Source organism: Rhinoderma darwinii, chromosome 2 (assembly GCF_050947455.1).
Source record: "Rhinoderma darwinii isolate aRhiDar2 chromosome 2, aRhiDar2.hap1, whole genome shotgun sequence".
Classification (NCBI taxonomy): Eukaryota; Metazoa; Chordata; class Amphibia; order Anura; family Rhinodermatidae; genus Rhinoderma; species Rhinoderma darwinii.
In genome coordinates, this window is record NC_134688.1 from 116,186,547 (window position 1) to 116,200,307 (window position 13,761).

General features: G+C 44.6%; 1 protein-coding gene across 5 annotated transcripts in view; it reads left to right on the plus strand.

Annotated features, from left to right (window-relative positions):
• The window catches only part of KMT2D (lysine methyltransferase 2D), a 193,794-nt gene that overhangs the window by 137,848 nt on the left and 42,185 nt on the right, over positions 1-13,761 (plus strand). For all 5 annotated transcript variants that reach the window (XM_075852187.1, XM_075852188.1, XM_075852189.1 and 2 more), the window contains one exon: positions 11,442-11,579. In XM_075852187.1, coding sequence (XP_075708302.1) covers positions 11,442-11,579 — 138 coding nt within the window. The remainder of the gene's footprint in view (positions 1-11,441; positions 11,580-13,761) is intronic.

The window sequence follows — 13,761 nt, forward strand, 5'->3', positions numbered from 1 at the left end:
ATTCATTTTTTTTCTGTAACACAGAAGGTTTTACCAGAGAAATACTACTAAATATGTATTGTCCGGATTCTCTAGGTTTTAGAAATGTCCCACATGTGGCCCTACTGCGCTCGTGGACTAAAACACAAGCCCTAGAAGCAAAGAAGCACCTAGTGCATTTTGGGGCCTCTTTTATTATTAGAATATATTTTAGGCAGCATGCCAGGTTTGAAAAGGTGTTGAGGTGCCAAAACAGTAGGAATCCCCCAAAAGTGACCCCATTTTGGAAACTACACCCCTCAAGGAATTCATTTATGGGTATTGCGACCAAGTAGACCCCATAGTTTTTTCACAGAATTTATTTGAATTGGGCTGTGAAATTTTTTTTCCAATAACATATATCTTTGGCTCAAAATTTCTTATTTTCACAAGGAATAAAATACCCCATTTTGTTGGCCAATTTGTCCTGAGTGCGGCAATACCCCATTTGTGGTGATAAACTGCCGTTTGAGCCGAGGGCTCAGAAGGAAAGGATCACCATTTGGCCTACTGGAGCTTTTCTGGTGCGAAGTCATGTATGCAGAAGCCCCTGAGGTACCAGCACAGTTGAAACCCCCGAGGAGAGACTCCATTTTAAAAACTACACCCCTTAAGACAATAATCTAGAGGTGTAGTGAGCATTTTAACCCCACAGGTACTGTGTAAAAGATAATGCGCAGCAGATGGTACAGAGTGAGATTTGCAATTTTGTATGTATATATATATATAGGCAATACCCTACATGTGGCTGTTCTCTGCTGCCTGGGCACACGGCAGGGAAAGATGAGGGTAATAAGCTGTGCTGAGTGCATCAGGGTAAATTAAAAATCAAGGGATGTATGATAAACTCTAAAACAATCTTTCATACAGAGCCCTGGTTTTTCGGGACACGGTATATTGTGTCCTTCCTTATTGTGCTCTTTATGCAGACTCTGCACCTCTTTTGACTTTTTCCCTTCTTGCCAGTTTGGGGGAACTTCTCCTGGAAAATGTTGCCCTGGTACTATGCGTGTGGGCTCACTTCCAGAAGTACTGGGTGCCCCCCCCCCTTTCCTGGTCCCTAAAGATTAGGTTCTTGATAACCACCTCTTGAAATTCCAGGAATGTTCCCGTCTGGCCTGCACATTGATGTAGCACGTACACATTGTACAATGCCATCTGTATGATGTGCATGGCCAGTTTCTTATAACACACCGCATGGCGCTGTAGGGCTTCAGGACTTGGTCTGACAAGGCCACCCCTCCCATGTACCTATTGTAGTCCAGGATGCAGTCTGGTTTGGGGGTCTCTGTATTGGTACCTCGTACAGGTACATGGGTACTGGTGTGGCCATGTATTGTCAGTACAAGGACATCTCTCTTGTCCTTGTACTTGACACACAATATGTTGCTGCTAGAATTTGCCCTGCTCTCACCCCTTCTGAGTGTTTGCCCAAGCAGAGTCTTAGGGAGGCCTCTCAGATTTCTTCTAGCAGTGCCGCATGCCGCAGGACTTGTGGAAGCGAGGCACCTGAAGAGTGGGACGCTGGTATAAAAATTATCCAGGTAGAGGTGGTAACCCTGGTCCAGCAGTGGGTGCACCAAATCACACACAATTTTTGCGTTAATTCCCAGTAAGGGGGGGCATTCCGGGGGCTGAGCACTGGTGTCCTTCCCTTCATATGTTCTAAATTTGTAGGTATACCCTGATGCACTCTCGCACAGCTTATACATCTTCACGCCATACCTTGCCCTCTTACTCGGCAGATACTGGCGGAATTGAAGCCTCCCTTTAAAATGTACCAAGGACTCATCAACAGAAATACACTTCTCGGGGGTGTATGGTTGGGCAAACCGGGCACTGAAATGGTCTTATAGGGGTCTCCGTTTATACAAACGGTCAAAACTGGGGTCATCTCAGGGTGGGCACGGCTCATTATCTTAATGATTCGCTTAATGTAAGAAGCGAAGTATTGCCTCAAAACGTATCCTGGACATGGCCATGCGGTACATCGGAGTGTGGTATAACATATCTGTACTCCAGTAGGTCCTAATGGACTACTTTTTCAGAAGCCCCGTGTTCAAGAGCAGTCCCCAGAACTTTCTCAACTCTACTGTGTCTACGGGAGTCTACCTGTGGGATTGGGCATAAAATGATGTGGGGTTCTTTGTTATATACTGGGACACCATAAGCTACGGTGATTGATTCCTGATGCTAAACCTAACTCACTATGACTGATTTCTGATGCTCAATTCCCTGATGCTATACCTGACGGTTCCCTGACCCTAACTAATCCTAATACTAAACTATCTGCTGACTTTCTAAACTGACATTTTTTTTTGTTTTTATTATATTTTATAAAGAAAATTAAAAAAAAAAAATCCTCCAGGGAAATGTGGCCCTGAAGACTCAAAACTGGTCAGTGATAGAGATCACTGACCAAAAACGTGGGTGACCAGGGGAACACAAGGATAGGAGTGGGAAGTGGATACAAGTTGGTGAAAGCAAAAAAAATAAATGATATTTGTTATTTTTTAACTGCTCTGCTCTAACTCTCCACAACCGCTCTCTTCAACAAACTCCAACCGAGAGAGGGTGCAGCGGGATCTGATGTCAGAGCAGGAATTACGTATGCGATTTCTGCGATTGGTTGGTTGTCACTAACCAATAGCAGCGATTCCGAAGGCGGGACCACTATGATTGGTCTCTGCACGCTGAGCTGTGATAGCCTGCTGTCGGAAACAGCAGGCATCACAGCTCGATGAAACGCGGGGGGAAAATGGCGATGCATTTTCCCCTGGACGTACTATTCCGGCGCAGAGCACAAACGATGCACTTAGCGCGACAGAATAGTACGTCGCTGAGCGCGAAGGGGTTAAAAAAAAGAGTTGGAGTTTAAATTTTGTTGACGCCAATCACTGTTAAGACCACCACTCCTTGATAACAGTAACAATTCATCTATAACTTTTTATATAGCTCTCCCTAGCCGGCCCTTTCTAACGGCTTAGATGCCGCGGTCACTATTGACCATGGCATCGAAGGTGTCAAACGAGCGGGATCTCGCTGATTGCAGTGAAGTGTCAGAAATTTCACACAGACTATACCCACTTAGTATGGAGTGGGCTTAGCCAATGAGCCCGCTCCATACTTTCCCTTGCTGAGAATGACCTAAGTATAGGTCTAATGTCGGCGGTTTAACCCCTCAAATGCTGCTGTCAGTTGCGAGGCGTTGAAAAGAGGCGGGCGGCACCCCCCCCCTCTCGCATTGAGGTCAGGGGGTGACTACTGTTGCTATGGCCGCCCAGGGCCCTAATGAAGGCCCCCAGGACTGTCCTCACTCTGCCTCTGTTAACCCCTGCCACAGGCAGCACTTAACAGAAGCCCGTAAAATTGATGATATACTGCAATACCTTAGTATTGATGCACAGATCAGAACATGCCTAGAAAACTCTCCCATAGAAGTCAATGGGTCATCTCCTGTTTACATGCTCCTATAGTCCATGTGGCTGCTGTATAGCATATCTCTAAATGCTGTTGACAGCATCTCAGGCAAGGGGGCTGCCCCCATAATCATGTACAGAATATAGAAACAAAAATTACAATAAATAAACAGAAATCAAAAATAAAATAATTTCTCGTTAAAGTATTCACTGGATATAGTAAGCTGTCACTAGGAGGCTGACACTAGGTAAATATAAAAAAATAAATGTGTGGTTCCACCCAGTGGGCTATACCCTCTGATGTGCACTCCGTTTTTAGCCTAGTGTCCATAGGAGGCAATTCTGCTAGAGTTCTTTACTTTGTTTTATTTTTTCAGGTTCAGGGTGCGAGTCCCTCTTGTATTCCACTCGGTGACTCCCCTGTAGGTGCTGCAAAAAAGGAATTCCCACTTTTTCAGTGGATGCCCGCCATCCACTGAAAAAGTGGATGCTCTTCCCACCCCTCTGGTGAATGTTCCTCACCTTGGTCACACAGTTCTCTGTCATTACCGCATCAGCGGTTTAGGGATGCTGGACAGCCACGCTATGTGTGCATCTTCCGAAGGGGGGACAGCCTGCGCCTGAAGACGACTGACTGGTTCGTCGTCGTCGCCCCCCCCCCCCCCGCGCCTTTGGGAGCTGTTGTGGTGGTGGTGCATTCAGGCTTTGCGGCATTATATATAGAGGGTTTTTTTTATTCTAAGGTGTTGTGTCCTTACTAATGTTTTTTCTTACACTTATTTGGTGATAGACATATTTCAGCATTATCTTCTGGTTTTTTACTACAAGCTGCGGTTTTCCGGCGCCATTGATTTAGGTCCCAGCTTTGGTTCTCTGCTAGGACGCAATCTGACCACACCCCCTCACCCTCCCGCCCGCTCTCCTCCCCTTCGTTATTCTGTTTTTTTTTTGGCTGAAGTGGAGGGGTTATAAAGTTCTCCTCAGATGTTTTTCCTCTATCACCGGTAGTGAACGCCATAGTACACTGAGCGATGTACAGAAGACATACAGCGGTGGAAACATTCCTGCTTCATGGGGGACACATCACCTAGGGGGTCTAATATAATAGCCATTGACTATGATATCCTAGTAGTTTTTTTTTGTTTTGTTTTTTTTGTAATGTCTTCAAAGGGTAAAGCTCCTAAGACCCGTTCCGTCCCCCCGCCCCGTCCCCCCCGCCATTGTAATACATTTTGACTGTATGCCTCTGTCTAAACCACCACAGGAGTCCCCAGCTCACACTGTTAGTAAGCATATATCCTCCCCTCTCCAATGGGCGGCTTCCCTCACCCGCCTCTCTGACCACAGTGGATGCCTTACAAAGCCTTCCTCAGCAGTTAGCCCCTCAATTGTCTGACCTCTCTCAGGCACCACAGTCCATTCAGGCCCCCAGACATTCTTCCCTCGATTGCACTTGTTCTAGTTCTCCCAGTACATCCTGCAAGCGGGCCAGGAAGTCAAGGAGAGATCAGATCATGCTTTCTCTGATATATATATATTTGTCCAATAAGAGACAGCACTCCAATTTGTGATAGGAAAAAAATGGCTTTTTATTAGCCCCTGTGCGACGTTTCGGCTCTTTACATGGAGCCTCTCAAGCATACAAACAGTGTAAAAGCATGTGCTATATATGGAGACCACACAACTGGTCTCATTAGGCAAGTGATTTAACATAAAACATAAATAAGTACAAAGATACAGTCATGTTGCATCAGTAAAAGTTATAAAATACAAAGAAGTGCCATTGTGTATATATGATGGTCCTCAGATCAATCCGGGCCATCCAGTTTACAGCAGAAAAATGCTAATTAGTGAACAACTTTAAAAAAAGTGCAGGTGCACATCATATAACAAATTAAAAACATGAGCCTTGTGTTTACCTCGGATCCATGTGTTCGGGTTGTAGTTCCGGCGCCTGAAAAGTGGGGTGGCGACTATCTATGACAGAGTAGTCTCTTGCTACAGCGCACTTTTGTGCATGCGCAGTACCACTATGAGGCAGGCGGCGGCCATCTTAGTACAGCATACAAGGCCAGCAGCGGCCATGTTTGTATAATATTATTGTCAAAATAAACTTTATTCTAGGAACCGTGCACACAGTCGGTTGCGTCCATGTACAGCATAAAGGGAACTTAGAAGATACCAAAAAAAATGCAATCTAATGGAGATGACAGGGAATACACCCAGTCACCAATCATAACTGCACTGTGAGATATAGACTAATAACTTTAAGAGTCAAAAGTATGTTACATTGAAGATGCGCATATAAATGAGAGCAGTTGATAGAGACTTAAGGTAGCCATTTATAGATAAAAAAATGGCAAAATAAAAAGGGGAAGACAGTCATCATCCATATCCAGAAAGGATTATGATGATTATAATAATGTTACCCCTGGGAAGATAGCAAAAAAAAAAAAAAAAAATAATAATTCTAAAAACGCATGAAAAACGCTGTACAAAACGCATGGTGTGCACAATATCCTTAAAAAAAACTTTTCCGCAAAAAATTTTTTTTTATTTTTTTATTATTTTGCCATTTTTTTATCTATAAATGGCTACCTTAAGTCTCTATCAACTGCTCTCATTTATATGCGCATCTTCAACGCAACATACTTTTGACTCTTAAAGTTATTAGTCTATATCTCACAGTGCAGTTATGATTGGTGACTGGGTGTATTCCCTGTCATCTCCATTAGATTGCATTTTTTTTGGTATCTTCTAAGTTCCCTTTATGCTGTACATGGACGCAACCGACTGTGTGCACGGTTCCTAGAATAAAGTTTTCATTTTGACAATAAGATTATACAAACATGGCCGCTGCTGGCCTTGTATGCTGTACTAAGATGGCCGCCGCCTGCTTCATAGTGGTACTGCGCATGCACAAAAGTGCGCTGTAGCAAGAGACTACTCTGTCATAGATAGTCGCCACCCCACTTTTCAGGCGCCGGAACTACAACCCGAACACATGGATCCGAGGTAAACACAAGGCTCATGTTTTTAATTTGTTATATGATGTGCACCTGCACTTTTTTTAAAGTTGTTCACTAATTAGCATTTTTCTGCTGTAAACTGGATGGCCCGGATTGATCTGAGGACCATCATATATACACAATGGCACTTCTTTGTATTTTATAACTTTTACTGATGCAATATGACTGTATCTTTGTACTTATTTATGTTTTATGTTAAATCACTTGCCTAATGAGACCAGTTGTGTGGTCTCCATATATAGCACATGCTTTTACACTGTTTGTATGCTTGAGAGGCTCCATGTAAAGAGCCGAAACGTCGCACAGGGGCTAATAAAAAGCAGTTTTTTTCCTATCACAAATTGGAGTGCTGTCTCTTATTGGACAAATATTGAGGCTCTGGGAGCAGTGATCGGGCTCCTGGGACGTGCACCCACCTATATTCCTGACTGGTGCTGCTGGATGGTGGACATTATATATATATATATATATTTTTTTTTTTCTCTGAACCAGCTTCTTCTAGGGACGTCTCTGTCTGATTCGGAGTTTGAGTGTAATAGAAACGAATCCACCACTCCTGCTGTATATCTTTCAGGCAGTGAGAGATATACATAAGATTGCAGATAATCCTGCTGAATCCCCTTAGAATTAGTTCTTTTTGCATCGACATATGCAACCACCCTCTGAACTTTTCATAAGGGTTTTGAAAAATTGTTTTCTGATGCATTCAAACACCCTGACAGGTCTATGCACGTATCCAAGAGTACAGACCATGTTTCCTTTTTCTGATGTGTATTGCCAAATGGTCAGCTCACCCCACGGTAGATGCTCCCATGGCCCAGGTTTATGAAAATACTATCTTACCACTTGCAGATGCTTTCGCCTTAAAGGGTCCTGTTGATACCAAAGTGGTGTTTATGGCAAAAGCCACTTTCGGCGCCGCTGCAGCTTCAGTCAGACCCTCTTTTGCAACATATTGGGTTAGCTTGGCTAGTTTTGAACTATCTACTCAACTACAGGACACTATTGATTTAGTGGGCTCTCGGGAGGATACTTCCTTGCTAGTTGCACAGCTTTTGCAGATATCGAAATATATCGGACGTCTCCGTCTAAGCTGCCCAATGGTCGGCTAAGGCTATGGCTAATGCGGTAGCTATCCGCAGGACTAGGAACTGGGATACTGATGGTGCCTCTAGGAAGAAGGTTTTCGCCCTTCCATTTGCCCAGGATCTCTTTTATGGACCTTACCTGGTCCAACTAATTTCTGAGGCTACAGGAGGAAGGAGCACTTTTCTTCCACGTCGTCATCAAAGACGATGCCCAGTTCCCTCAGTCAGAAGACAAAGGTGGTTTCATTCATTTCGGTACTCGGCCCCATGTACGAGGCAGAGCACACATGACTCCCGTCCCTTCAAAGTGCTGAGACCTTTCTTCCGCTCTAGAAACTCTTGCCGGAAAATTTGTCTTCACCCAAGCAGCTCCCTCGGGTGGCGGACAGCTGCTCCCCTTCCAGGAGACTTGGCTCAAAAACTTTGACGCCTGGGTGCGGGAGGTTGTCGACCGGCTACAAAATAGTTTTCTTCTCTCCCTCCCGGGTGTTTTCTTTGCTGTCAACGCCCCTTCGGTGCCCCTCCAGGCCCCAAGCTTTTTCTCAAGCCATTCAAAGCCTCCTCCATCAAGGCGTAATTGCCCCAGTACCAACTCCAGAACTGTTCAAAGGGTTTTATTCAAACCTTTTCACAGTGCAAAAGGAGGACAGATCCCTTCGACCCATTTTGGATCTAAAAGGCATCAATCGATATCTGAAATATTTGAAGGTTTCGCATGGAGTATCTGTGATTGGTAGTCGCTTCCTTGGAGGTCGACAAGTTGCTGTCCTCAATAGACTTGAAAGATGCTTATCTTCATGTTCCCATTTCTCAAGTACATCAGCGTTTCCTGTGCTTTGCAGTAGATTCTAGGGATGTCCCGATACCAGAATTTGGACTTCGATACCGACACTTCATTTAGTATTGCGATTTCGATACCAATTCGATACTTTGCCAACATTATTAGAAAAAAAAAAAGTTCTTCCATTGTCTGATGTGAGGCGCGAGGTGTGATGATAAATTTAACCTCCACGTGCCTCACATTAATAGTAATTAACCCCATCATGTTTCTCAGTCATAATGAGTTAATATGTAAGGTACATGATGGGGTTAATTACTATTAATGTGAGGCACACGGAGGTTAAATTCAGCACACATTGGGGCCCACAATAAGGCCCCATGCACACGAACGTGCTTTTGCGGCCGAAATTCCCCCGATAATCCACGGGAGAATTGCGGCCCCATTCATTCCTATGGGGCCATACAAACGACCGTAGTTTTTACGGTCCGTGCGTGGCCCGGGAGCCCGCACCGCAGAAAGAACGGACATGTCTTATTACGGCCGGCTTCTGCGGTCCGGGCTCATTGAAAATAATGGCCGCGGCCGTGTGCATGGCCCGCGATTTGCGTGCGGCTCGCGGCTGACCGCTGCCGGCCGACCCGAAAATCACGGTTACATGGCTACTGTCGTGTGCATGTTTAATACAGTCATTGCCCCGCTCTTGGCAGGAAGTGCGTGCGCGGTCAGCATGAGGAGATGCGGCCGGCGCTGCACTAATGAGCGGCGGTTCAGTCACTGAATACCGAACACGGGGGTGTTTTGCAGTGCGCCCGCCATGTTCTTTCTTCAGTGCCGCCACTCATTAGTGCAGCGCTGGCCGCATCGCATCATCCTGACCACGCGCACATGTCAATACTCAGGAGCGGGGCAATGGCTGTATTACACGGCCGCAGCCCTGCTCTCATACATTCATGTGTTACTATACTTGGCTGTGTGGCCGCACAGCTTAGTATCGAAATACATGAAATAATGGTATCGAACCGTTTGGGGATGCAGAGTATCGAAGTTTCGATGCATCGTGCATCCCTAGTAGGTTCTAAGCAATTCCAGCTTGTGGCCCTCCCCTTTGGGCTGGCCATACTTGGACGATCCCCTGGTGAAGGCACCTTTCAAACAGGACAACTAACCTGGACACCCTCAACCTTACACTGGATCATCTTCACAGATTTGGATGGCTGATCAACTTCACCAAGTCATCCCTCACTCCTTCTTCTCAGAGAATGGCGTTTCTAGGGATGGTCCTGGATACACAGGCGGCCAGGGTATTCTAACCCAAGGACAAGATCACCACTCTCAGAAAGGAAGTGACAGTACTCCGCAGGAATGCTTTTTGCTCCATCTGCTTCTGCATGAAAGTCCTGGGGATGATGGCCTCAACCTTCGAGGCAATCCCATTTGCTCAATTTTGCTACCGATCTCTACAGATGGCAATTATTTCTCGTTGGGACAAGTCTTCGAACTCCTTGGATCTGATGATCTTTCTGCCTTCTTTAGTCAAGAAGGAGCAGCCGTGGTGGATGTCTTTCCCCAACATCTCCTGGAAAATCCTTCACAACTCTCCACTGGCAAGTCATCACAACGGACGCAAGTTTGTCTGACTGCCTCACTTTCCAGGGCACCTGGTCCAACTGACCTGGAAGCACATCTCCAGATCAATATGTTGAATCTGAGCCAACTTTCTGCCCCTGTATCACTGGACGTTTTGTCTCCAGCGTCTTCAAGTGCGATCATCAGGAAGGTAGAAGAACCAGGACTGTATGGAAGGAAACTGCAGAGATCCATCTCTGGGTGGAACATAATGTCCCAGCAATCTCAGCAGTGCCCATCCCAGGAGTAGACAACTGGGAGGCGGATTCCCTTAGCCAGGAACACTTGGATCCCGGAGAATGGTCTCTCTTCATTCAGAGATTTTTCACCGCATTTGCATTCGGTGGGGTTTCCCAGACATGGATTTCTTTGCCTCACCTCAATCACATGTGCCCGGACTACGTCACCAGAACCAGGGATCCCGGGGCCATAGGAGCCGATGCTCTGGTCCTCCCCTGGTCGTCCTTCAACCTCATCTTTTTCCTCACCCTCCACTCCTGCCTCGAGTTTTTTGAAGGGTCAAGGACGCAGCTATACCAACCATTCTGGTGGCCCCAGACTGGCCTCGCAGAGTTTGGTACATGGATCTCATGCTTCTGTTGGCAGACGCCCCGTGGCCGCTTCCACTGCGGCACGACCTCCTTTCCCAAGATCCAATGTTCCACTCTGGGAGAACACACACAGGCTGGTGGTTCTGCAGAGAGCGCTCTCTCTGTGTGTTTTCGCGGGAGGGAACACCGCGCAAGCCGCCCTGACACTGTCCGTAGCTGATTGGACAGTGTCAGAGCGAAGACATCACGCCCCCTTGCCATTTAATTAGATAGAAACGCCCCATTGACAGTTCAGGGGCTTCTTTACATATCGGGCGCCAAATAAAACGGCACCGATATGTAAATAATGGAGGAAGATAGGAAAAAAAGTGTAAAGTGAGACAGTGTACAGCCCTGCCCATTACATGCTGCACTCAACTGCGCATGTATGGGCAGGTGAAAGGTACTCTTTAAACCTTCTCTGCTCTCCTACTGCTCTTGGTACAGACTGAGGAGCGGAGTGCTCATCAGAGGGTATAGCCCAATGGGTGGAGCCATACCTTTTTTTTTATTTTTTTATATTTATCTAGTATAAGCCTCCTAGTAACCGCCTTTATACCTATGGTACTGGGTCCCCTAGTGAATTCAACCGGAAAGGGATTTTACTGGTAAGTACAACAATTCGGTTATGTATCCCATTCTGGTTTTAATTTGTAAAAAATACATTCCCTCTAAGCAGGATTCTGATTTATTCATGAGACGCAAGCTCCTTCTCCCTACCAGTCTCTGACAGCTGGATTAGGAGAAAGTAGTCGATGAGGCTGTTGGGTGGGCAGTCTTCATGTGATGGGCCTTGTATATCAAAATGGCTCCTGGTTAAACTTTTTTTTTAATTTTTTTTTTACAGTCTGTGTAATATTTATCTTGGTTTTAATTTTATTTTTCTCAAGGATGTTTGTGCAAAGAAGACTGTACCCAAACCAAAAAGGACACAGAAGACCAATGAGAAGGTTCCAAACTCCCGAAAAAAGATTCGTAGGGAGGACAGCCTGAAATCCCCAGAAGCAATTGTGAAACAACTTAAGCAGGTATTTCCCTTTATTTAGTTTCTTTGACCCGTTAGTGACCGCCAATACGCCTTTTCACAGTGGCCACTAATGGGCTTTATTCTGATGCATACGCCTTTTCACGGCGCTGCATCAGAATAAGTAAACCGAGCAGGGAGCTGTTAAATCTCCCTGCTCTCAGCTACCAGAGGTAGGTGAAAGCTGGGGGCATCCCTGCTCGAATGGGTGATATCGATTATAAGTATCGATCTCACCCGTTTAACCCCTCAGATGCGGCGCTCAATAGCAAGTGCCGCATCAGAGTTGTTTTGGAGGGAGGGAGCTCCCCCTCTCTCCTACCGACCCCCGGCGATAAGATCGCCGAGTGTCTGTGTCTTCTATGGCAGCCGGGGGCCTAATAAAGGCCCCCAGGCCTGCCTATAGTGAATGCCTGCTAGGTCATGCCAGAGGCATGGCCTAGTAGATGCCTGTCCGTTTTAAACGGACAGGCAGTAATACACTGCAATACAAGAGTATTGCAGTGTATTCTAAAAGCGATCGTAGTAAAAAAGTTTAATAAAGTTAATTAAGAAAAAAAAATGGAAAAACCCACTTTTTTTTTCCCCTTACTAAATGCTTTACTATTAAAGAAACAAAATAAAGTAAAGTTACACATATTTGGTATCGCCGCGTCCATAACGAGCCCAACTATAAAGCGATTACATTATTTAATCCGCACGGTGAACACCATAAAAAAGAAAATACAATGGAAAAATTGCTGTTTTCTGTGAATCCTGCCTTAAAAAAAATGTGATTAAAAAATGATCAAAAAGTCGCATTTACTCCAAAATCGTACTCCAAAATCGTACCGCAAAAAAAAAGCCCTCATACAACTGCATCGGCGGAGCAATAAAAAAAGTTATGGCTCTTTGAATATGGAGACACAAAAACAAATAATTTTGACAACAAAAGGGTTTTTACTGTGTAAAAGTAGTGAAACATACAAAATCTATACAAATTTGTTATCGTTGCAATCGTAACAACCCGCTGAATAAAGTTATTGTGTGATTTATACCACATGGTAAACGGCGTAGATTTAGGATGCAAAAAAGAGTGGCAAAATGTCTTTTTTTTTTTTCACTATTTCCCCCCCCCCCCAAATAAAGTTAGTAAAAGTTAATCAATGAATAATATGTACCCCAGGATGGTGCTATTAAAAAATACAACTTGTCCCGCAAAAAACAAGACCTTATACAGCTATGTCGACGCAAAAATAAAAAGGTTATAGCTCTTGGCATGCGACGATGGAAAAACTTCAAAAATAGCTTGGTCATTAAGATGTAAAATAGGCTTGGTCATTAATGGGTTAAGGACATATCTATCTTTATAGCCAATTACTTACCCTTACCATTTCATGATAAACTCATTTTCACACTGCATATCTCCAGGCTTAAAAATACAAAGCTGATTTCAAGAGAAAAAAGCCTCGGAAATCCAAGCATTTTTGGAGCTGATATTTAAAGCGGTTTTGATTTTTTTACAAGCATTTTAAAGCGTATTTTGAGGCAATAATTGTCAATAGGAAATGGGGAAAAATCAGGTTGTAAAACGAATCAAGGAGTGAACTTTTATTTTTTATTCAGCAGCGTTAAAATACTCCTCATATGAACTATACAGTGTATTTTTCATTGATTGGAAGCGGTTTGCAGGCGTATTTCAAGTGCATTTCGGAGCGTAATACAAAAAATTTCTACGCCAAAATACGCATGTAAACATGGCGTGTGAGTGTAGCCTAATATTTTTATCCCAAATTCAAAAAGTTATAAAATGGGTGGGTGTTATTTAACCTCGTCCTGCACCATAATTATAGTACAACACGGGGAGCCGGTACGTTGTGCTATTATGGGGCAGCTGTGGCGCTGGCTTAGGAGCTGTACCTTCAGCAGCTGGTGTCTGCTATAGCATACAGCTGACACCCTGGAGCACCGGCTGGACCGTTTAAACCCTTAGATGCCCCAGCAATATTGAGGTGTATTATGCAATGAATCAAAAGGTTACAGAGTCAAATCTCATAATGGTTTAATAAAAACCAATGGGAAAAAAATATTTCTCAAATTTTTTTATGAAATAAAAACAACCCAAGAATTATACATAATTGGTATCGCTGCAACCGTAACAGTCTGTGCTATAAAATAAACACGCTATTTATTCCACACAGTGAGCA